Source organism: Lissotriton helveticus, chromosome 6 (genome assembly GCF_964261635.1).
Source record: "Lissotriton helveticus chromosome 6, aLisHel1.1, whole genome shotgun sequence".
Taxonomy (NCBI): Eukaryota; Metazoa; Chordata; class Amphibia; order Caudata; family Salamandridae; genus Lissotriton; species Lissotriton helveticus.
The window spans coordinates 214,998,645-215,024,904 of NC_136067.1; the positions used below are offsets into that span (position 1 = coordinate 214,998,645).

The 26,260-nt window shown below is 43.4% G+C and overlaps 1 protein-coding gene across 1 annotated transcript in view; it reads left to right on the top strand.

The window, feature by feature from the left end:
- Positions 1-26,260, top strand: part of CDC5L (cell division cycle 5 like) — a 253,054-nt gene that overhangs the window by 86,142 nt on the left and 140,652 nt on the right. The window contains exons 7-9 of the mRNA XM_078647614.1: positions 7,637-7,781; positions 9,161-9,349; positions 15,781-15,929. Coding sequence (XP_078503740.1) covers positions 7,637-7,781; positions 9,161-9,349; positions 15,781-15,929 — 483 coding nt within the window. The remainder of the gene's footprint in view (positions 1-7,636; positions 7,782-9,160; positions 9,350-15,780; positions 15,930-26,260) is intronic.

Genomic DNA, 26,260 nt, shown 5'->3' on the forward strand with positions numbered 1-26,260 from the left:
TCTGCCTCCTTCACAAAGCAGGTGACCGACTCCCTCAAACGTATTCGGGAGAAGACTTTGTCGTCATCTGCATCGCCTCCAAAGACCTCGACCAAGCTTCTCTACACTCTGCCACCTAGGGTGGCACCAAAAGCATTTGCACCGAGATCGGTGCCGAAAATCGCTAACACGTCGGATCCTTCGACGCAAAAGGGGCGCTCGGATCAACATCAAGCCTCAGAAGACCATTCTGAGCATTACATCGATGCCCAAACAGGGAAATTGACCCCTCTACAAGAGGAAAATCACTTCCCAACCGCTGGAATCCTATGTTATTCCACTAAAGAAGAAGAGGACGGACCAGGACATTCCTGCCCTTGTTGAACCTATTCTGCCACCACCAAGAAGAAGTCCATCTCCTTCACCCAACCAATCAGGAGGAGAGGATGATGGACAAGATGACCAATACAATTTCCCAGTTGACAATGACCCTGATGTTCTGCAGGACTCATATGACGACACTGGGGACCAAGGTGGACATCAGGTGGTACAAGATCCACAAGGTTTTGGGACACGTACATCTCCAACAGAGGATTCTGCAGCATTTAATGCTTTAATAGAACGGGCAGCAGCAAATCATGATGTGGACATGCATGCTGACCCGGTGGAGGAAGATTTTTTGTTCGACACTTTCTCTGTCTCTGAAAGAACAGTTAAAATACTTCCTATGCTCAAAGGTGTCCTTAAACATGCCCCGGAGATCTTTAAGGAAACCTACCAGGGCAAGAGTGGTGAACCCACGTATCGAGAAAAAATACAGGCCAGCACCTGGAGATCCTGCCTATATTCGGGGACAGTTGCCTCTGGACTCGTTGGTGGTCGCCAATGCCCGCAAGAGGGCAAACTCCCAAACGACGGGTGAAGCTCCTCCCCCAGACAAGGAGTCGAAAGTGCTTGAGGCATCCGGCAAAAGGGTGGCTGCGCAAGCTGCCAATGTATGGCGTATAGCAAACACACAGGCACTATTGGCACGATACGATAGGGCGCATTACGACACCCTAGAACAGCTCCTTCAACACCTACCTGATGAGTTTAAGGAAGCAGCCGAAATGCTCATACAAGAGGGAAAGCTTATCTCAAACGCTGCAATAAAGTGTGCACTTGATGTGGCAGATACAGCGGCTAGGGGAATTAACACTAGCGTCATGTTAAGGCGACAAGCTTGGCTTCGTATATCTGGATTTAAGCCTGACATTCAAACTACAATCCTCAACCAGCCCGTCAATCCTGACAGACTGTTTGGTCCAGATGTAGACACCACCCTTGAAAAGATTAAAAAGGACAACGAGACTGCTAAGTCCATGGGGGCGCTTCAGTCACAACAATTCAGGGGAAGCACTTTTTGTCGCTCAGGAGCACGTGGTGTTACCAGAGGACACTTGGGTCAACAAACACAATTCACAAAGGGTGGTGCGCAATCCTCGTACCCCAAGCAGGGTAGAGGGGGTTACAGAGGTAACAGTGCCAAGGGCAGAGGCAGAGGGAACAACAACTCCCGTTCCTCTGCCGCCAACAAACAGTGACTCTGTCACTGCCCCCGACCATACAACACCTGTCGGGGGGAGACTCCAGCAGTTCCTGCCAGTCTGGACGTCCATCACCACAGACAGGTGGGTGAGAAAACTTATCCAGTACGGTTACTGTTTGGAGTTAACATCCACTCCTCCCAACATTCCCCCAAGACACCGTCCTATGTCGGCAGAGCACTTGCACTTATTGCAGCAGGAAGTACTGGTGATGCTGCAAAAAGGCGCAATCGAGCTCGTACCAGTGGAAGAGGAAGGCACAGGGGTCTATTCCCTGTACTTCCTCATTCCAAAAAAGGACGGATCCCTCAGACCTATTCTGGATCTACGCCCCCTCAACATGTACATACTGTCAGAACACTTTCACATGCTGACACTGCAACAAATCCTTCCCCTGCTCAATCAAGGGGACTTCCTAGCAACCTTGGACCTCAAGGATGCTTATTTCCACATCCCACTCCACCCATCCCACAGAAAATACCTCAGGTTCACCATTCAAAACAGGCACTATCAGTTCAAAGTCCTACCCTTCGGGGTGACTACTGCCCCCAGAGTGTTTACAAAGTGTCTGGCGACAGTGGCGGCGCACCTCAGGAGACAGAACATACATGTCTACCCGTACCTAGACGACTGGCTTGTTCAAGCAAAGTCGGAACAACAGTGCGCCGCAGACATGTCCCACACTATTCAACTCCTTCACAGCCTGGGGTTCTCGCTAAACTACCCAAAGTCGCACCTTCAACCAAACCATGTGCGGCAGTATCTGGGCGCGACAATAAACACCCGACTGCTATGGCTCAGCCAAACCCAGTCAGAATCAACAGCATTCAGTCGCTGATCCAAAAGTTCAGCCCGCAACACTCCCTGCCAGCGCGAGTGTTCATGCAGTTGATAGGCATGATGGCCTCCTGCATCTTCATAGTCCCGCACGCAAGGTTGCACATTCGTCGGCTCCAAGAATGCTTGGCGAATCAGTGGACACAGGCTCGGGGACAACTGACAGACCTAGTGTTGGTGACCGGTCGGGCATACAACTCTCTGCATTGGTGGAATCCACACAACCTTTGCAAGGGACGACCGTTCCAAGAGCCAGAGCCACAGATAATCCTAACAACGGACGCATCTCTCCAAGGGTGGGGAGCTCATGTGCTCCACTACACTGTGCAGGGACTGTGGTCCACCCAGCAGCAGAAGTTGCACATCAACTACCTGGAATTGATGGCAATCTTCATGGCGATAAAGTCCTTCAAAGTACATTTGTGCAACAAAGTCGTGTTGATCCGGACAGACAACATGACAGCCATGTACTACATCCAAAAGCAGGGAGGTACTCACTCACCACAGCTGTCTCATCTGGCTCAGAGCATGTGGAAGTGGGCCATTCAAAGGAACATTTTCCTCATGGCGGAACACCTCCCAGGAAAGGACAATCAGATGGCGGATCTGCTCAGCAGATACAGCCATCAAATGCACGAGTGGGAGATACATCCATCAGTACTCCACCCGTACTTCCAGCAGTGGGGTCATCCAGAGATAGACCTGTTTGCCACAAGGGAAAACGCAAAATGCCAAAGCTTTGCCGCCAGGTTCCCTCACCCGGAATCGCAAGGGAATGCGATATGGATGAACTGGTCAGGCAAATTTGCGTACGCTTTTCCCCCAGCGCCTCTCATTCCGCTGGTGGCAAGAAAGCTAAAGCAACACTCGATGACTCTCATCCTGGTTGCTCCAACATGGGCACGCCAACCATGGTACACCACGTTTCTAGAACTTTCCGTGGTACCGCATCAAAGGCTGCATCTCACATCCAGGCTCTTGACGCAGAACCATGGCGACAATCAGCATCCAGATCCGCGACAGCTCAATCTGGCGATCTGGCTCCTGAAGTCTTAGAATTTGGCTACCTCAACCTGCCTCCAGAATGCATAGACATTATCCGGGAGGCAAGAAAGCCCACTACCCGAGCTTGCTATGCAGCAAAATGGAAGCGGTTTGTCATGTACTGTACAGACAACAATATCAACCCGCTAGATGCATCCATTCCTAACATCATCTGCTATTTGTTACATCTTTACAAATGCAATCTAGCGTACGCTTCGATTCGGATACATTTATCCGCCATAGCGGCTTATCTCCAGAATAGGCAACACCTCTCTGTTTTCAGGGTGCCTGCCATTAAAGCCTTCCTAGAAGGACTGAAGCGAGTCATTCCTCCAAGAACACCACCGGCTCCAGTGTGGAACCTCAATGTGGTCCTCACTAGGCTGATGGGCCCACCTTTTGAGCCACTGCACTCCTGCGAGATTCAGTTTCTCACATGGAAAGTGGCTTTTCTCATTGCTATCACATCGCTCAGACGTGTTAGTGAGCTGCAGGTGCTCACAATCCAAGAGCCATTCATCCAGATACATTCCAACAGGGTAGTGCTCCGCACTAACCCCAAATTCCTTCCTAAGGTGGTGTCACAGTTTCATATCAACCAAACTATTGACCTGCCTGCATTCTTCCAAAACCCACAAACAGTAGCAGAAAGAATGCTTCATACATTAGACAATAGGAGGGCGCTAATGTACTACATTGACAGAACACAACACTTTAGAAAGACACAACAACTTTTTGTTGCCTTCTCAGCACAGCACAAAGGCAACCCCATTTCCAAAGCAGGAATAGCCAGATGGATTGTTAAGTGCATTCAAATCTGTTATCAAAAGGCTAAACGTACTTTAACAATACCCCCAAGGGCGCACTCCACACGCAAATTGGGGGCCTCCATGGCTTTCCTGGGGAACATTCCCTTAGAAGACATTTTTAGAGCAGCCACATGGTCTACACCACACACATTTACCAAACATTACTGTGTAGATGTGCATTCAAAACAGCAAGCAGCTGTAGGACAGGCTGTTCTCAAGACACTTTTTCAAGCTTCTGCAGCTGGCACGGGCAACCACCCTTAATGGAGGGACTGCTGTGTATTCTATGCATAAGATATGAATTTAGCAGCCCACATGCCTCGAACTGAATATGCTACTTACCAGTATGCATCTGTTCTTGGCATGTAGGGCTGCTAACATTCATATCGCCCGCCCTCCTCCCCGGTGCCCGTAGCGGCTGCAGATACTCTCTATGCATTCATCATTAGCATGGACATCCTTTACACTATTTCACTCCATCTCTGCCACAATGGCTAAAAACAATCTGGGGATGGAGTCGATGCCCATGCGCACTGTAGTCCAGGGGAGGAGCCACCTATCTCGTGATACTTCGAAGACTCTTCCAGGACAACAATGTGCAATCATCCGGACCCAACACTAGGCGGCGATCTATGCATAAGATATGAATGTTAGCAGCCCTACATGCCAAGAACAGATGCATACTGGTAAGTAGCATATTCACTTTAGGATACCTTTCCCTTCTATGAATGAGTAGATACACTCCCCATCCTTGCTAGTGACACAAAACTAAGATGGCTGTTTGGGGACTGGGTTTTATAAATTTTGTGACACTTAAAGGGCTCTACAGTTTCTAAATTGGACACATGGAAAAGCAGAGCATTTTAAAATCATCCCCATAAATATTTGACTACTGAATACTGTACCCGAGAACAATTGTCTGGTGGATACTTCTTCCTGCGGATTACTCTAGGCACCAAATTCCAGCCTAGGAACAGTTTCACTCTATAGTAGCTCTTCACCTCTGCCAGATGGCTTATGTTACTTAATTTGAGGCTACCTTAGCCACCAAAGTAATGACATCGGAATATGTAGCAGCACAGCTGGCATACTAGTATCTGTTCCTGTTTTTTCTCCTGCTCATGTATACTGGTTCTCGGGATCTCACAAATTTCTTGGCAAACCGAGAACTGCTAGGTCAAATGTCGCTTCTAAGGTCCTTATTGGGTCTACCTGATATCTATATATGAGGGCTTGGAACCAACCACAACCCCATGGCCTGCAACTCTTGCATTTTGATGTATACTAAGGCCATCAAGAAGCAGGAAGCAAAACTATTTTTGACACAGCTCGCAAGAATACTTCAAAGTGGTCCCTCCTCTTCTTTAGGGAAGTTACTGGACAAGTAACAATCCACCACGGGGTCTTCCCACAAGAATATCCATAGGACAGGAAGAGGTTCTTCCTCAAGGGCCCTGTCCGCTCATGGGATTGTCAGAGACTTACCGATGTTTCCCGATGTCTGTTTCTTAATTGTTGTCCAAGCCGATAGCATTTCTGAAAAAGATAAATACGAAGTTCCTGACCAAATGTGCTGACTTGTCAAGTTGAGGCTATTCGACAAGGATGCTGGATGTTTTCTACATGTGAGTTTGGTGATTCCAGCTGCTTGAACTCTGATACCACTCAACTCCACAAATTCACACACTGATCTGGGTGCTTGCCTCTTATGGCACCGACCCTTGTCTCTTCAGCATGATTCTACAATGCAATAACTGTGTGTGGCTCAGAGCCAATTTCAGCACAACTTCCTCCTTCAAAGTCTGTAGACATTCTGCCACAGCAGAAGATAACATTTGTGCTTATTTGGATAACCAACTCCTGACAGAGATCCTCTCATGGACCCAGAGATTCGGTGAGATAGAGGAACTGTTTGAATCCGATTCCAATGTTTTGAAAATGCCAATGGGGAAAATGAGCGCAAAGATGAAGACAATTCTGAGGCCGACTGCCTCCTCCCTCTTCACAAACGGTTGCTGGCCTCTTCCTAACCTTCTCAATGAGGCAACCCTCATGGCAAAAGCAACCTTCCAAGCTGGCCCAGACCTCTTAGCAAATGTATTGCTCCTTTTGGGCATGGAATAAACCCAAGGGACACCAACATCACCACTGGAGTGGCTTTAATCTTTCTCATCTGCTGATCCTGCTGGAGTGCCCTCTACTTCCTGGCCTCCCCACTGGGCCGCACTTCTTCTCTACTGAAGGGCTCTCGAGTGGAGGTTCTGTCCCTATTGAACAAGAGACCCTAGAAATGATACCCAGGCAGGAGAGGGACACGGATTTGATTTAATTTATGGCTCGATACCCAAGAAGAATTGGAAGGGTCAGACCTTTTATTAGCCTCTAGCTTTTGAATTTATCTATTCAACAGGACCAGTATAGAATGGAGTCCTTGAGCCAAATCCTACTGTCTTTCAATGCTAGTGATTGGGTGGATTTTCTGGATCTCCAATGAAACAGTTTACGTCTGCCGATGTTGCTGTCATTATTGCTGTGTTGGTGTGGCACAGACGAATCGTGCTAACTAAAGACAAGGGACCGGTTGGCACACTATGTAACTTCACACGGTCCCATTCAGAGTGGAAGTTGCTGTGACTCACACCTTATGCCATAACCTCACGGCACTGGAATACTGTTGCTGGACTGCTTGGGGCGGGAGGAGAGGAGAAAGGGTTATGGTAGCCTTCAGATCCAGTCTGGGAGGTTTATAAGATGAGAAATCTGCAGGAAATTAAATTATCTATATAAAAAGTGTTACTGAAGGTAATTAGGTTTTTCTATAGGTAGGAATACCATCATCTCACCTTTTGAAGTTTTGTCAATTTTTTTAATATGCTGATAGGGTGGCAGGGAGGAACTATTGGAGCAGTTAATTAATACATTAGATATGCAAAAGTTCTTGTTGTTTGATCTGTAAACTTAATCACCTGCTTTTTTTTTTGGTAAAGAATATGATCCTCAGTAACTTTAAAAGTAAATGGGACAACGTTATTAAGCATTTTAAAGAAATACATGAAAAACGTTTGAAGGCTAGGGAACACTTACTGCAATATTGATTCTTTCTTTAGTATACTAAAGATTCCAGTCATTGTTATTGAGCTTTCACTTGTACCTTTTGTAGTACATTCAAATACCTGTGAGCAAACATCACGTAACTTCTTGGTCAATATCATTTTTATTGATATAGTGCTGTGTATCTTCTGAATGTCATTTCTGTTTATGAAATTGAAATTAAATTCTTCATCCGGAGACAATCGTGTAGAATAAAAGAAGTATGCCTTTTTTAAACTAAAACAATCACTAGATTTAATTGTTCTTGTTTGTTTAATTTGCTTGTGACAGGGAAAAGGAATCACGAGAGCGGAAGAAAGACAAACAAAACATCAAAAGGAAAAAAGAGTCTGATTTGCCTTCCGCTATTCTTCAGACAACTGGAGTTTCAGAATTTACTAAAAAGAGAAGCAAATTAGTCCTACCATCACCCCAAGTGAGTTTTGAGGGCAAACGTCATTGAAGAAGGTTTAGAGGGCCACTCCCTAAACACATATGCCCTGAATCCATGACTTGTTAATGACTTTTGACCTTGTAGACATTGTATGAGACATATTAACGTCATTAAGGCAATTAAGAGCCTTGCATTTGCTGACGAGCTGGCATGCCTGGGAGGGTGGGGGGTGGAGTCGGGGGAAGGGGGGATAGGTCGGGAGGGGGGGGGAGGTGGAGGGGGTCGGGGTGGGTTAGGGGGTTGAGAAGCCCTTGCTTCGACATGTCTCTAGGCTACGCGATTTGGGGTGAGAGCGTGAGGATTACAAAGCAGCACTGTATTGACTAGGAAGCTGGTAACAACTGTTCAGTGGGACTCCAACATCCGCACATACTTCTCTGCTTTTGCGCTGCTCGACCTCCGGGGTGTGAGCTACAGAGCTGTGTGAAACGAATGATGATAACTCGTAAAGAGACTGCTTACCAGCAGAGATGACTCATATACTGTAACGTTATCACTATTTTTGCTGCAATAAAAAGATATTTACAAAAAAAAAAATTAAGGCAAATAAGAGGTTACTGTTTGTATTGCATTTGTGTGTGTATATATGTATGTGTATGTTTGTGTCTGTGTCTGTGTGTATATATATATATAAATATATAATAATCATATAACTAGTACTAAGAATGGAGAGAGTGAAAGAAAATGTAAAACTAGATATGAGAGAAAAAAAAATAAGTTACAGGTTTAAGGGGGTCGTTTAGATCCCAGCAGAGGGTTTGCTAGGGGTCTTAGGCCAAGTCTTCTGCCATCCTGACACAAAAGTGTCTTCCCTATTTAGAGGTTCCTGCCTTCGGCTCCTCTCACTGTTGAAGCTTTCCAAGCCATGTTTAAGGCACCTTCTTGGCATAAGTTGGTTTTAGCGAAAACAAACTATTAAAGTAAGAGTTTGTTTTCTACAAATAAAAAACAAAGTACTCAACTAATTGGGAGTTTTTACCGTGCCAGTGTCCTTCATTTCTTGCATGGCAGACACCTGCAGGGAAAACTCATTTTGTTCTTCATGCCCTCAGTAAGGAGAGAGACAATCAATGTGACCTGGCTTCCTTATGGCAGACAGGCTGCTAGGTCAGACCTTTACACTGGCAGAGCCATTTGGTGTCTCCATTGGTGTAAATACGGTACTTCCCTAATTCTAAATTGAGCAGGGAAACTGCAAATTTGATGGGCAGGAACACTACTGATTGCCAGCAGTGCTGCTGCTCTGCACACTCTTGTGGTTATAAGCCTGTTTTTAATAAGAGTACAATTAGTTTGTAAAAAAGAGCAAAACAAATGTGAATAAGTCTTTTTGTGTTTCTATTACTTTCCGTCTTTTTAAGATATCCGATATGGAACTGGAAGAAGTTGTGAAAATTGGGCAGGCAAGCGAACTTGCACGACAGACGGCAGAGGAATCGGGAATAACAAATTCTGCTTCTAGTACGCTTTTATCGGAGTATAATGTCACCAACAATAGCATCGCCCTCCGAACACCTAAAACACCAGTGGCACAGGACAGGATCTTACAGGTAAACTACAGTCCACAACAGCTTTTTCTTTTACACAATTAGCATTTGTCATGCAGTAACCATTATTGATTTTTTTCTTGTCTTTTTAGGCAGTGAGGACAGAACATTGTTAAAAGGGCCCTTCTTATGGCCTGATTACGATTTCAGGTGTTTTTTTTAACACACCTGATAAATAATGATACCTCGTGGTATGATTATTTATTGGGTGTGCTAAATAACTCCTATTACGAGTTTGTGAGGAATAACATGGGAATTTTTGTGTTTAATGTACCAAAATCTGCACATTACAAAAGTACTGTATGATTTTCCCCCATTTAATTTCGGCATGTTCATTAACGTATCCGATAATTATCTGATGTTAAATATAGCCAAACTCTTAATACCTACCCATGCATAAACGTGGACTTGGCAGGGGTCAGGATAGACTGACCCCTTGTAATTCGGCCCTATGTCTTAAATCTTTTCCCTAGAAAAATGTTTCATGCAAATAAATCTTCGCTGCACCATCTTAAGAAACCACGAAATGCAGAATCTGTCTCTTCTATATTTTATATGTAGATTTCTTTCAGACCATCTTTCCGCATATAGTTCACCTCATTTTAATTATTTTACATTTTCATTACGTGTTATCAGATCGGTCTTTTTCTCTTCACGCTAAATCTAGACTCTTCAAATTTGTCTTAGATATCTTGTCTCATAAAATGTTCATAAGGCGTGGATGTAGGCTATCAAGTTCAGCAAGTGTAAGGCTGCGAAGAAGGATTCTTATAGCTATCCAATATAAAGGATCCAGTTAATTTTTGTAGAATTAAATCCTATTCGATTCATATACCGCTTAGAATTCCTCAGTCAAGACATTGGGATCAGAATATCCTCTTATTTTTTTTATCACATTTTTACGAGTAAAATAAGACCATCATTACAAAAATCCAGTAAAGATTTAAGTGTAATTGACACCAAAAGCACAAACCAGCAGTGATACACTGAGACCTGGGCACGATTTGAGGCTGACCACCTTTGAGTCCTTGTCGGATACAACAAGTGGATTGGTCCTGGTGAAAAGTATGGGAGTCAAAAAGTTTGAAAAAGTTTTTAAAGAAAACCGCCATAATCAAACTGCTGATTAGATACCTGTTGCATGTTGGTCCCTCTATGGTTCTAGATGTTTTGAGGTCTTTGTTTGAAAAAGATTCTAAACCAAAGTAAATGGTCAACCAGGGGCTCATTTCCAAAGCAAAGAAATACTGTAATTAAATGTGTATGCGTTGTGAACCCTCTAATGCCACGGAACAAAATTCACAAGAATAAATCGGAAATCTGATATTACAAATTGATGCTACAAAAACACTAAATAAAGAAGCAGGTGTACAAGCAATACAATAACTATCAATTGGTATTCATTTGAACAAGAGGTTTCAGGGGGTTCTTAAAATAGCAAAACTAAATATACACATCTATCCAGCGTATTGGTTGGACATATTATTTTGAAGCATCTCACTGAAATAGAGGTTTGCAATCCACTTTTAATACAAGGAGCATTCCTGTACAGTGTATTCCTGTGGTTTAGGAAACGGCCCAATTTTGGACATTAGTGGAATGCAAGTCAACTTTTCCTCAGGACTCAAAGTAGTAGATTGTTCATTTAGAGGGCTTCCATTAAATGTGCGCTTGACGCTGCTGACACATCAGCCAGGTCCATTAATACTAGTGTGTTACTACGCAGACACGCGTGGCTACGCATCTCTGGTTTTAATAACGAGGTGCAATCCACCATCCTCAACCAACCAGTTAACCAAGACTTTCTGTTTGGCCCTGCAGTAGATACCATCTTAGACAAAATGAAAAAAGGTACCGAAACTGCTAAGTCTATGGGCGCACTTCAGTTTCAACAACATAGAGGTTCCTTTCGTCGCTCCTCCTACAGAGCAAGAGCAAACTCATCACAAACTTCCTCTACATACAAAAGCAACACCCAAAGTTCCTTTAATAAAGGCTCCAACAGAGGAGGTTATAGGGGCAACAATAACGAGGGCTAGGGACGTGGCGGCAATAACAGAGCCTCCACTGCCGCCAAACAATGACTTCATCACACTCCCTCCAGACCATCCAAAACCAGTCGGAGGCAGAATCAAACAATTCCTACCAGTCTGGAACACCATTACCACAGACAGGTGGGTGAGACAAAATATCCAGTATGGTTATTGCCTGGAACTCACTTCTACTCCTCCCAACATACCACCCAAACACCGTCCTATGTCCAAAGAACACATCACACTGTTACAACAAGAGGTTGCGTCCATGCTACAAAAGGAAGCAATAGAACCAGTCCCTTTTCAACACCAGGGAACAGGGGTATACTCTCTATACTTCCTAAATCCCAAACAGGATGGATCCCTCAGACACATACTAGACCTCAGACTGCTAAATCAATACATACTCTCAGAGAATTTCCTTATGATTACTCTACAAGTACTCCCGTTACTCCAGCAAGGCGACTTCCTTGCTACATTAGACCTCAAAGATGCATATTTTCACATACCTATACAGCCAGCTCACAGGAAATAACTCAGGTTCACAATAGAAGGTCAACATTATCAATTCAAAGTTCTCCCCTTCGGGGTGACTACAGCCCCAAGAGTTTTCACAAAATGTCTAGCGGTAGTAGCAGCACACCTCAGAAGGCAACACATCCACGTGTTTCCATACCTCGACGATTGGCTCATAAAGGCCAACTCGTACGCGCAGTGTGCAAGCCATAGTTCTCAGACACTCCAGCTGCTGCACAGTCTGGGTTTTTCCATAAATTACCCAAAATCACATCTACAGCCCTCCCACATACAGCAATATCTGGGAGCTACAATAGATACCTCAGTAGCAAAGGCATATCCAAATCCAGCCAGGATAGCCAACATGCAGACTCTCATTCAAAAGTTTCAGCCACACCACTCTTTGCCAGCTCGAGTGTTCATGCAGCTCATAGGCATGATGGCCTCCTGCTTATTCATTGTCCCTCATTCCCGACTTCAAATGCGTCCATTGCACGAACGCCTAGTGGAACTAAGCTCAAGGACAACTAAAAGACCTAGTGTTGGTAGACAGTCGCGCTTACAACTCTCTGCAGTGGTGGAACCCACAAAACCTTTCCAAGGGGCGACTGTTCCAAGAGCCGGTTCCACAAGTAGTACTAACAGCGGACGCATCACTGACAGGTTGGGGAGCCCACTTACTTCAATATACAGTCCAAGGGCTCTGGATACTCAAACAAAAGACACTGCATATCAACCGCTTGGAGTTGCTAGCAATATTTCTGGCACTGAAAGCATTCCAGACATCCTTGTACAACAAGGCTGTGTAGATCCGGACGGACAACATGACAGCCATGTATTACATCCAGAAACAAGGAGGGACACACTCTCCACAGCTGTCTCACCTAGCACAGAGCATATGGAGGTGGGCAATTCCCAAAAACATTTTTCTCCTAGCAGAACACCCGCCAGGGAAAGACAATCAAATAGCAGATCTGTTAAGCAGACACAGCCAACAGCTACACGAATGGGAGATTCACCCTCAAGTTCTTCAGCCATTCTTCCAAGAATGGGGGCATCCAGAGATAGATTGCCACAAACGAAAACTCAAAATGCCAGTACTTTGCCGCCAGGTTCCCACATCTGTTGTCATAGGGCAATGCGATATGGATGGTTGCTCCCACATGGGCAAGACAGCCATGGTACACAACGTTCCTAGAACTTTCAGTAGTTCCCCACCAAAGACTGCGCCCCTCGCCCCATCTTTTAACTCAGAACCATGGAGAAATCCGGCATCCAGATCCCAATCAGATGAACCTAGCGATCTGGCTCCTGAAGTCTTAGAGTTCAGATACCTTAACTTGCCTCCTGATTGCATGAACATTATCAAGGAGGCAAGACGGTCAATTACTAGAGCATGCTATGCAGCTAAATGGAAAAGATTTGTAAATCAATCTATTAGATGCTTCCATCCAAAACATTATCTGTTACCTCTTGCATCTTCAAAGATGCAATCTAGCATACTCTTCCATAAGGCTACATCTTTCTGCTATAGCAGCATATCTCCAGAACAGACAACACCTGTCCCTGTTTAGAGTACCCCCAATCCAAGCTTTTATGGAAGGTCTTAAAAGGATAATCCCTCCAAAGCACCCACCTTCACCAGTCTGGAACTTAAATATACTACTTACCAGACTTATGGGACCTCCTTTCAAACCACTCCATTCACGTGAATTACAATTTCTAACATGGAAGGTGGCATTTTTGATTGCCATTACCTCCCTCAGGCGAGTGAGTGAACTACAGGCACTAACCATTCAAGAACCTTTCATGCAAATACATGCAAATAAAGTAGTACTTCAGACTAACCCTAAGTTCATGCCAAAAGTCATATCCACTTTCCATATCAATCAATCGACAGAATTACCAGTTTTCTTCCAAAACCCACAGTCAGTGGCTGAAAGAGCCCTACACACACTAGATGTAAGGATAGCTCTGCCTTATTATGTTGACAGGACTAAATCATTTAGGAAAACAAAGCAACTGTTTGTTGCTTTTTCCCCACAACATAAAGGTAATCCCATCTCAAAATCAGGAATAGCCAGATGGATTGTTAAATGCATTCAAATATGCTATCAAAAAGCTAAACGCACTCTAAGAGTTCCACCAAAAGCACAGACTACGCGTAAAATGGGGGCATCCATGGCTTTCCTAGGGAATATTCCTCTTGAAGACATATGTAGGGCTGCTACATGGTCTACCATACACACTTTCACTAAACACTATTGTGTAGACGTGCAAACAAAGCAACAAGCTGCTGTAGGCCAGGCTGTCCTTAAAACTCTTTTTCAGACTGCTGCAGCTGGTACAGGTGACCACCGCTACAGAAGATACTGCTATAGAGTCTACGCTGAGATATGAATTCAGCAGCCCACATGCCTCGAACAGAAAATGCTACTTACCAGTATACATCTGTTCTCATGTAGGGCTGCTGACACTCATATTGCCCACCCTCCTCCCCGGTACCTGTCGCAGCTGCAGGATTCTCTTTTGCATGGCCATCTCTTACTTTACTATACTCCATCTTTGCCACAATGGCGAAAAACAATCTAAGGATGGAGAAGATGCCCATGCGCACTGTAGTCCAGGGAAGAAGTCACCTATCTCGTGATACTTCGAAGACTCTTCCAGGACAGCTAGGTGCAATCATCTGGATCCAACACTAGGCGGCGATCTATGCTAAGATATGAATGTCAGCAGCCCTACATGCCAAGAACAAATGCATACTGGTAAGTAGCATTTTCCTTCCAATAGGAGGAAAGGAATACGCTTAATCTGAAATTTAGGTAAGTGAAATTAGCAGTCTATTTAAGATCAATACTAGAAGATGGTAAGTAACAAACATTACCCATACTCACTATTCTGCAACGTGAAATGTTAAAATAGAGAGAATCTTATGATTATTTGGAGAGGCCAAGACTCTGCTTATGTAAAATAGACTTCTTCAATCTATGCCCAAACATGCTGAAAATCGTCAATAAACATTCGTGGTTGATCATTTACCAAAACACTGCAAGCTGCCACCTCAGCGTGAAACCATTAGGAATAAAATATCCACTGTCTAATTTAAATTAATATTGCAAATTATCTCAGAGTTCCACAACCCTATAAAGGAATTCTCTGTGGCTTGCAAAATCCTTAGAATGAACGGCTAAGGGTACATTTATTCCTGTATATTAAACAATTTTTAACTTGGGTCTACTGGGCTAGTAGGTCATTATAAATTGTGACTGACTGTTAATGAGATGTCATCCCACCACAGTAGGAAGGCTCTATTCTGGTCATGATGAAATTAAAGAATGTGTAATTCTGTGTTCAGTACATGCAGGGCACCGAAATATTTTTACTTTGTTATTTGTCAGATGTCATCAATTTGTTATCCCCCTAATATCAAAACCAGGTGTCACTACGAAATATTTGTTTGTGTCGGCACATATATGTCAGGGAGGGAAAATCCTTTTCAGCATTATTAGAACAGCACAAATAAAAAAATCCAGTATGTGTTCTTGGTGCAGTCTATATTCAGAAATCCAGTCTGATAACTAAGTGTGGATTTAATCCTTAGCAGTTAAAGTGCTAATTCTTTTGCTATATCTCAGTTATTTGCCTTTTTATCTACTGATCAGGCTTTTGGTAGATACTATTTGTGTCATTTTTTTCTTAAAATGTTTGAACGTTTTCTCTTCCTTTTAAATGTTTACATTGCCCGATTACTTGTTGCATTGCTAATCTCCAGGACTATTTCATTTGTAAAATGTTTTCTTCCTAGCTTTGTCATTAATTCAGATAGTTGCACTCAGTATCACTTTATTGGTGTTCCTTAATAGTCTTGTTTTCTTTTAACAGGAAGCCCAAAATTTGATGGCCCTCACAAATGTGGATACCCCACTGAAAGGTGGTCTAAATACCCCACTGCATGAGAGCGATTTCTCTGGAGTAACACCTCAGAGACAAGTAGTTCAGACTCCAAACACTGTGCTTTCCACTCCCTTCAGGTACCGCAAATCAATTTGAAAACATTTAAAAATTGCATATACTAGTTTTAGAAATAATTTTCACCCATAGTCCTTTTTTAAACAATGGTTGTTTTATTTGCAATTAGTTAATTTGTTTTTAGTCGAATTAAAGATGGGCATATGTAAATGTAAATAATCTCTCCCAAAGAGTTAATACTGCAAGTAGCTCCCGTTAATTATGCAGACTTAGACAAATTATGTTGAGTTTTCCTGTTTGTGAATGAGTTTCCCTTTTTAGTATGTCCCTGCTTGCAGTGTTGAGGAAAATAAGAGATTGCTGATTTTAGGTAGACTTGTCTCCTCATTTACCACTTCGTCCACCGCAAAATTAATCTTTGGGTTCTCGAAAGTGGCTGCTGTATTTCTTCTTTGTACTTCTTTTGCTTGTTCAGTAACAGCTGCATCCAGAAACCTTATAACTTGAAATCGTATGACATTTTTACTAACTATTTTGCATGGATTTTGAGCCGAATATTGTTAATAATAAATTGTACTGCTGTGAGAAGCCCACTATTTAGATGGGTCACACTCAGTAAATTTCCATGATCACAAAGGAAACTGCGGCCGTTGTGTAGAAAAGGAAAACAAAGTATTTTTCAAATTCTCCTCTGATTTGTACTTAATTAAGGTTTGCTTTGAATCAAGCTGATCTGTCTGAGAATGTCTTTCTCTTTCAGGAGGTATAATATGGGGCGGTGATATACTATGTGGGGGGGGGGACAATACCCTGAGTCAGTTAGTCACCTTGGTAAATTGTAATAATTCGTATTTATTTTGTGCTGTTCTTCTGCAGATTGTCTGAATAATTATTTTCATAATAATGAACACCCCATGAAGTAAAAATATTGTCAGAATGTTTAATAGATACATTCATAAATTGTTCGTCACACTTGTTGGAAAGTGGGTTATTAGTAGTGGTAAATATATATCTACGACTAGCAGTAAGACCACTGACACACTTAAGGGCTCAGTATAGGTTTTAGAATATTATTCCCATGCTCAGCCGTTGGTAGGTTGGCTGCGAGCAGGCAGGCTTAACTTTAAAGACAGGTATGTAAAGCATTTTTTTTTAAAAAATCAATAAATAATTAAGGCACTACACACAATACAAATGCAACACCAATTTATAGAAATAGAAAATATTTGTATTTTTAAAATGACACTAAAACGAAAACAAGGTTTTGCAATACAATAGGTCTTGCATTTTAGAAACTCTGTCCTATTGGTATTGTAATTGACAATGTCTGTTATTATTGCAGGTTTTTTAAACACATATAAATAAAAGGCATTGTCATTTACAATGCCAATAGGTCAACATCTCGCAACTGCGAGACCTATTGCATTGCTAATGCTTGTTTTTCATTCTCTTATCAATAAATTGAGTGCTGAGTTAAGTAGCAGTCACTTGTTTTATTTATTTATTCACAAATGTTAGCAAAATCACATGTAGGTTAGTCCACGCCAGAAGAAAATACAGTGAAGCAAAACAATAAAAGGAAAAATCCGAAAAGGTATGTTCTGAAGCAACTCCTGCTGGCGAGAAGTTGACTGGTTCAGACCTCAGGCAGAGGTCCGTCCGATAAAGTCCCACAGCCTCTGTTTTGCACACAAAGGCATAGAAATGCGTAGTCACATGCCTGTATGTTACTACAGAGATTACAACAATGCTTCCGAAGATACAGGCTACAAGATCGGACGGCATTTAATGTTTTTTCTCAACTTTGGGAAGCAAACATTAAAAAAATACGGCTACCTCCACAAGACACGCACACGATGGTCTGGGAAGGAAAGAGGGGGCTCCCATTGGTACAAAAGCAGCACCAGCTCGAGCGGTTTTGGGCGCCATACCAGAGAAAAGCGGACACTAGTTGAGGTCACACCAGGAGAGTGGTTACTATTGGACTCAACATGTCTCTCTTTGGGCTTTTGGGAATCCATGTCCAGATGTACACTGCTCACAGCATTTGCGACTGTAAAATCCCTTTCCAAATTGTAAACAGAAGGAAGTGTGAAAAGTGTGCCTCTTCTAATTTCCAATTCAGAGCGGAGCGTATCAAGTGTGTGTGACCACAATTGTGGTTGCAAACCATTGATGAGCTACTGACAGAGTTTGTCGTAACTACTTGGCAAAGGTGAATCCTGTCAGCCAGCCTGCTCCCCTAATGTTTACACAAATGATTAACTTTTTTCTCTTCTTTTTGTTCTTTTAAGGACCTCCTTAAATAGACATGCTTGCATTCAGACAGATGGTGGAACAGTAGAGCCACAAAAGCTAGACCAAAAGAAGTAGCCAACCATTAATAGACCGGAGAGGTAGGCACCATTATGGGTTCCGGAGTAGCGTGCTACTTGCTGAAAAAGCGTTTTGACGCCTCTTCAGGGGTAGTTTGCTATATAAATGCAATTACAATATAATACAATACTTGAATGGTACTCAGTTTTTGACTTGACAAACAAAGACTAAACACACGATTTACCAGCATGTATCTGAAAGCTAATGTACAGGTTTAAGCCAAGAGGTTCTCCAATTTTATTGAACAATTAACGTAATAATAATGCATAGCATTGCAGCCAATTAAGACTTGCGCGACATGGTGCCATTTTAGTATTCGGTTTTGATTCCTACGAAATCCGATCCCAGTTGGTTCGTTTGCTTCTGCAATACAAATACTTTGCCCAAAGGCCAACCAGATGGCAGCATTAGATCTCAATGTGGGTTAATCTTAAATTGTTTGGAAGGGAACACAGCACAAACCCTGAAGCATATATACTGAAAAATAAATCCAGAGACACACAATCCCGAAGATTGGAAATCACAATTGCAAAGTTGTCTCCTGTTGACAACACCTCAACATCTAAAGCTACAAACGTCTGGGCTGCGCACCGTATGCAATGCACATGCATGGGACCGAGATTTAAGAGCTCAGCATTCACGCAGCTGTACTTGTTGGGCAACCACCTGGGATACCTGCTGGAGAACCTCACTTCTTCGCAGAATGAGCATGGTCTACACACTGGGAAAATACATTATCTAGGAACAAGTGACATAGCTAGGGTGTCGCTGGCCCCAGTGCAAACAAGCATTTGCAATACATTAGATCTCGCATTTACGAAAGTTTTGGCTATTGTCATTTGCAATGGCAATAGCTCATACTCTTGTAAATGCAAGACCTCGCCGCCATTGTACCGGGCTGCTTGAAAGTGAATGCGGGCATGGCAGGAAAAGCCCAGCATGCCCGCAGTAGGAGAAACCCATTAAAGAAAGAGTGCTTACAAACTAAATAAGACATGCCATGTTGCATCCGAAGTAAAGGGGCCAGTCGCCACGGGTGTTTACAAATGCAGACAAGGCGGTACCAAGGAGGGACTAACAACCACTTGCAAGCCAGCGTTCACGAAGGACAATGACACAAGCCAATGAAAAATATTAGTGGAGAGTGGATGGGGCGGCTTTTACATACTCCGCTACAATAAGTCTCGCAGCGCATACGCACTGACTCAGGCTTGACCAAAAAATCCAAAGTAGTGAACTGGAGATATGAATTTTTAAAGATTTAGCTCTATATAGCACATAGACACCTATTGCGCCAATTGGGACATCTGGTCATGCTGGACTGGGACATAGTCAAAGTGTCAGGCCGACTGATAGAGCCCTGCGTGGCTACTCCTCTCAGTCAAAGTTTTTACCTGCGGACTTAAAAACATTTCTGGAGCTTTTCTTCCTGGGGTCCCTTGAAGCTCTCAGCAGTCCGGTTTCGCTGGCTTGTGCGAACTCTTGCTCAAACTTATGGAAGTTAGACCTCTAGTGGGACGAACCAGGGATCTGGACTGGCTCGTGGTTGAATGTGGGTGGCTTGACTCTCACGGTTGATCCTGGTCACCTCTCTTACTTTCGGACTTAGAAACTTTTACTGGGCATTTTCTTCAGGGGTTTCTCTATGCTCTTCTCTAGGCGGATTTGGTGTGTGTTTGCTGTATTGGGTTTCTGCCAATTCATGGTCAACTCTGGAAGTCAGACCTTTGGAGCTTTTCAGCAGGGCGAACCTGGATGGCAGGCCGACTCTCAGTTGAGGGTCAACTTGGCTGGCCAGGTTGAGTCGGTCCACTTATGGAGCTTTTTTGGAAAGTTACTCCCAACTTCTCCGAACTTCTGGAACTTCATCCTGAAGTTCCTTTGAAGGTCCCAAAGTGTCCAAAACTTACTCCAAGGATCTAGAAGCTCCAAGACTGTCCTTGAAAGTTTGGCACTTCGCTTCCCACAATCCACATGGACAAAACCCTTACAAATCTCCTGGTAGCACTCCAGGCTGGGGATTCTTAATTGTGATGGTCCAGGTGAGCTCTGTTAATCTGTAGCTTGCAGGACTCAATAGCATATTGTTGGATTTATCAATACCATTCTTGACAGTCCTTGAATGATATTTTTATGATCTCCTGAACGTTTGTTATTATCTAATAACGTCTTGCTATGTTAACCTATGTAGCTGAGGATCTGCAATGGGAACAATTAATCTGGCCATCTTTCCAGCACCAGGGCGTATGAAACATATTTTATTAGGACCCTGCCTATACCTAGAGAACCCCACACCTCTGGGATACCTAGGGGCGAAAGTAGGGTTTCTGGGTGTGTAAAAATATTGCAGCTCCTCACTCCACAGTGCTCCTAGCAAAGTCGATTTTGTTAAGCACTTTACCACAATGTGGGGAGTGAAATGTGCAATTTCATTAAACCCAGGGCATATAAAACTCGTTTTATATGGGTCCTCTTTATAAATACCTGACCCCACCACCCCTGAGACACCTGGGGGAAACCCTGGGAGTACCTAATAGGCAAAAACATTGTAGTTTATTATTTTGTAAATGCCCCTAACTCCGAAGTCGAGTTTCAGCACAATTTGCATTCTAAAAGCACTCCTGCAACACAGGGCTGGCTTTAAACTTGCCTCAGCTGGCCTCCAAACTACCATCCCCTATTGCATACTAGGAACTTAAATGTAGTTTTGATCCCCCTGCCATACTATGTACTAGGGCCTTATAGGGGATTTCATGCCAGTCATAGGAGTACTCTAACCCATAGTGTACCCTAGTGTATGTAGGTGTTTTCACTGTATTCTAAGTGTCTGTTCAGCATAGCACTGGCCCTGGGTCTGGATAGGCAGAGCCCAAGATAGTCTGAGTGAGTTATAATCACTACTTGTCAGCAAAAAATGGGGGTGCCCAGTGTGCAAGGATAACTTTGCAACAACATGTCACTAACATTTGTCTAAAATGCTGTATTTGCCTTGCAACATTGTATTATTATACAAATTGATGGCCAGTCATGAAATAGCCTATAATAGTTGAGGACCAAAAGTTCTTCCATTTAGTGCCCTTCCAACATCATGCCTCCCAACACAGGTTTTCCTCTCTATCCTTCCAAAATAAGGGTGAGTTTATATACTTTTCATCCATAGTATTTCATTCTAGCAGGGGCGGGCTTAATTGCTTGAAATCCTGTTTTCAACACCAAGTCAAACACAACACTTTTATTGGAAGCATCATAGAAATATTAATACTCAATACTTTGTGCCCCATTTGTCACTGAAGCCAAAGCTTATTACAAGCTCCTCCCGCAGAGTTCGTAGCTGCCCAATTAATGTTCACGAAGCAAGTGGGCAATTTCCCTTTAGCTGAAGCAAAGCAAAACTCCACAGATAAATTAAATTTTTACACACACAACACATTTTATCAGCAAACCAAGGATTTCACATTTGTTTTGATACCCAAGTTTCAGGCATAGCGCACATAAAATGTAATTCAGTGCGCAACACAAAGTATGATGACCTGCATTAATGCATATAAAGTTTGTGAAACAGATATAAAAGTGTGACTAATATGTGCAGGTGTATTTCACAGTTATGTGCTGGTCTTTTCTTCCTCCATATAGTTTTTTTTCTTGGCATTTGCGCCCACATACTCAAGGCATTCATGTGTGATCTGGCTTAACTGGCATTTTGCTTTCCCTCTAACTTTTTAACTGGCAACTTTATCTGCGATGCGTCTTGTAAAAAAAACAAGTGGAAACTCGATGCCTTATATTGCAACTATCCTGCAGTATGAACATGATCCCAGTTCTTCTGCTATAACTTACTTTTCAGTCCTTCATACCCTTCTTTGTCCTGAACCGGTGCATTCATAGAAAACGCCCATAGGCGTGTGCACATATCTATAGCACCACTTATCAACGAATGTATGTCGTTACTTCGCAAACCATTAGTTTGCATGTTTTTATTACAATGTTTTTACTTAGTAAATGCCATTACTTCGCAAGTTTTTACTTTGCATGCTTTTAAAACGCAACTGCTTAGAAATTAACCAAAAATGCTTTTACACTGCATTAAATTACTACGCATAACACTACAGCGTTTATATTAACCCCTTCGATGCTCATGACGGAACGGTTCCGTCATGAGCTACGGTTGAGCTGTGCTCATGACGGAACCGTTCCGTCATGACCACGCCCGTTTTTATTAGGGCCCAGCACCGGAGGGGGAATCGCGGTCGCGCTGAAGAGGTTAACACTACCCAAACCCTCTAACACTACACTACCCGACATTACTCAAACACCACTACACTAAACACTAAAATACTACCCCCTATATGACCTTCCCCATTCCCCAAGTCCGGACCCTACACTCTAACATTACCCTGCATGACCCCCCTGACACTACCCTAAACTTAAAAACACTACCCTACACAAACTCCCCAGCCCTACCCTAAATCACAACCCCTGCAAGTCCCTCCCCATTCCCCTAGTCCGCTCCCTACACTCAAACACTACCCTGCACACCTCCCTACACTTCCCTAAACCCTACCCTACACTGCTCAAATCACCACAACACTACCCTAAACACTAAAACACTACCCCCTACACATCCCTCCCCGACCCCCAGTCCTGTCCCTACTCCCAAACACTACCCTTCATGACCCCCGACACTACCCTAAACCCAAATATACTACTCTACACTACACAAACACAACCCTGCAACCTAAAAGACTACACCCTGCACAACCCTAAAAACTACACAGCCCCACTTAACTCTCTCATATTGTGGCCCCCCTCTTCTCAGTAAAGCGTGGTTCCTCTATTCTACTTTATCCTGCTTCGTCGTCAGATCTGCGAGTGGCTGCAGATCCCTCGTAATTGGCAAACAGAGAGTACCGGAGGGTCTCGAAAACAACGTGGTGGGCCGGAGGGCTCCCACATACATCTCAAAGACAAAAGTTGAGGCAAACGGTACAGGTGTGGGGGCAGTATTATCATCAGCAAAATCATGGCAGAATTGGAAAAAAAGGCTGGCGGGTAAGGTTGGATTGGAAAATCGCCAATATGACCAACAACATGAGGCAGCAGAGAAAACATTTAGTGAGGAGAGTTAAACAACTGTGGGGAGAAAATCACTTAATGAGGCACAAAAAAACAGATCAAGGGCTGCACGTCCTTGTTTGGAAACGGAAGCGGCTCCTTTTCCGAACTACGATGTGGAAAGCCAGCCATTACAACGCTTGCGATGTAACAACTTGCGTAGTAATGGTATGCGGACTAAAAGCCGCGTACAAAGGGTTGATTACCCTTATCAACAGACTTCCAGGGGAATTGGAGTTTACTCTGGAGAGGGTATTTTTTTAAATATTAATCTTTGATGCAGTCATTTGTAGGACCCTATAATGAGATTGGGTGTTATTAATGTGAATTTCTCAGCAAACAATGAACTACCAAAAATGGCACTAGGAATTGTGAGCTCATTTAAAATGTTAGCATTACCACTAATTAATAGCCCTAACAGACCCACTATCCCACTAACGAGTCATCCACAGAGCTCTTACAGAGGCAACCCAATTCAGACCTACAGTGTGTGCTACAGTCAGAGTACTGTGACACTCAACTCTTAATGTGTTTCAGGAGGGCGTTGATTCAAACCTGCCTTTCTGGTAAGATAACTCACTGGACTAACACGTACTATGGATATCTGTTTCACCTGCTTGTTTAAAACTTCAACTTCAATCATATCTGTAACCTCTACATTAAGCAGGCACTTATAAACTGCCTTATGGGATCCATGAAGCTCTCCAAAGAGAGCATTTACATGCCAAACAGTATTCTGCTTTTTGTGGAGGGATGAAACTATGTTCCAACAATCTGCTTTTTTTATTGTACATATTTAACAAATTAAATTACATGGGAATACAGTGATTTGCTCACAATCTTCTGAATTATGACCTAAAGTGGAATCAGCATCCACGTTTCCAAGATCTAATGATAAAAGTGCTTTTCTTGGAGCTATTGGGTAAGATAAGTCTTTGACCCTAGGCCTGAAAGCCAGGACAGCTTTACTAAGGATGGACTGCTGGTAAGTATAAACAAATGTGCACAAGTCGCTCAGTACATGTGCTCCTTCCTCTGAGAACAAAATAACCCAAGAAGGACCATAGTATGTCTTTGTTCTGCTTTCCTTACCTAAAAAACACCAGATCTGCAGATCTACTTATCTCTCTCCTAATCGCATGTATTCGATATTGTGTTGTCTGATCCACAAGGGAAAAATGGTTCTATGACGTTAGAAAGCATTCTATTGCAACACATGCCTTTACAAAGCATATGTTACACTGCGAATCCCATTGCCACATATAACCTTTACCACATATTGGCCTTTACTACGCATATCTTTACAACGAATTAAAAGCATGCATGTAAATGGCATATTCGTGATTTAGGTTTTTCGTGACCCCGGGTCCTAGTCCAGTCCCTTTCGCACCGTGTCCTTAAAAAAAAAAAAAAAAAAAAGAAAAATACTCCTCCCTTGTACCCCTGTGCAACCGCCCACACCAAACCCTTCTAACAAATATCCCTCCCCTGAAGCCTAAAAACGAACCCCTGCTCGGCTTCCTTGTCTTCCACCCATCCAATCCTGCCCCTGAGCGGTAGAAGTGGACCCCTAACCCTGTCCCCAGCCAGTCTTAAATCTACCCCTCCCCTGAGCCCTAAAAGTGGACCTTCTAACAAATACCTCTCCCCTTGCCCTAAACCCTAATAACATAAACCCTGCACGACTCCCTGCCACCCGACCCTCAGCCCTTCTTCCAACTGCCTCACTCCTGAACTCTAGAAGCAGACACACTCCCCCTGCCCGTCTAAAAACTACCGCTGCCCTTAAAATCATAAAAATCTCCTAACAATATTATTATTTTTATTAAAATAAATACATTTAAACATATTAATTTAAAATCCCTCTTACCTCTCCACACGTACAGAATAAGATTACACAGTGTATGCGTAATTCGAACACATTTAGGACAAAATTCAGCGTAGTTATCCTGGTTTCTTTAATAAGTCACAGCACAAAACAGCCGGCCGACACGTGTTTCGTCAGAGAAACAGTGGTCTCCGACTCTTCAGGGCCCTGAACCGGTGATAATTCTAACCCGGTCGGGTTAAAAAAGTGGTACTTGTCAAGTGTATTGTCTCTAAAGAGTAACAGAAGCTGTAAGTTGATGCCACAGATTGCGTAGACGGGATGGCGGTAATAATTGCAAACCGGCATCCACGCCGGAGAAGTAGAGTTGAATAGTATGTGCTGGAATTCTTTAGTTTATGTAGATAAGCTCTACGCCAATAAAAGCTCAAATGGAACCAATCCTCCCAACAGCAAGAATACGTTTGAACAGCACTCGGATCTGTGCTGATCCAAAGCGACACGTGTGTGTGCCTCACTTCGACTTAATCTCGGTGCGGTGCTCTCGTCGATTCTAAATCAGTCTGGCCAGGAGGAGTGACCTGAACCATGAAGAGACAGTCCAAGGCCCAGCGGACTTGAAGGAGCTGGAGTTGCCTGTGAACAGCTCGACAGACAGAGCGTGCCCAAACCCCGAGGGTCTCCTGAAAGCTCTGTGGTGGGCCTGGGAGCTGCAGGTGCCCCATCTCAGCACTGCTGGGTTATGGTGCCTTCCTGCCAGACTCGGCACTGCATCAGAGGGAGCAAGGCCCCTGGGCTGTCATGAAATACTTTGTGACCAGTCAAGTAATCCAGACCAACTTTACTATCATTTTCTTCTTAATTTCCTTAGAGAGGGTTTTTAAAAATAATGCATGTGACCAGGCAGACCAGAGGCTGACTTGCATTGACACAGCTTCATTCGTAGTCCTTCCTGACTCTCTCGTGATTCTGTATAGGACTGGGCGGTAAATTCCATCCTGCTCGCGGAATTTGGGTATTTTCACGTTCCGCAGAGAATGTGAAATTGCCCAAAATTCTGCGTTCCGCGACTTCGCG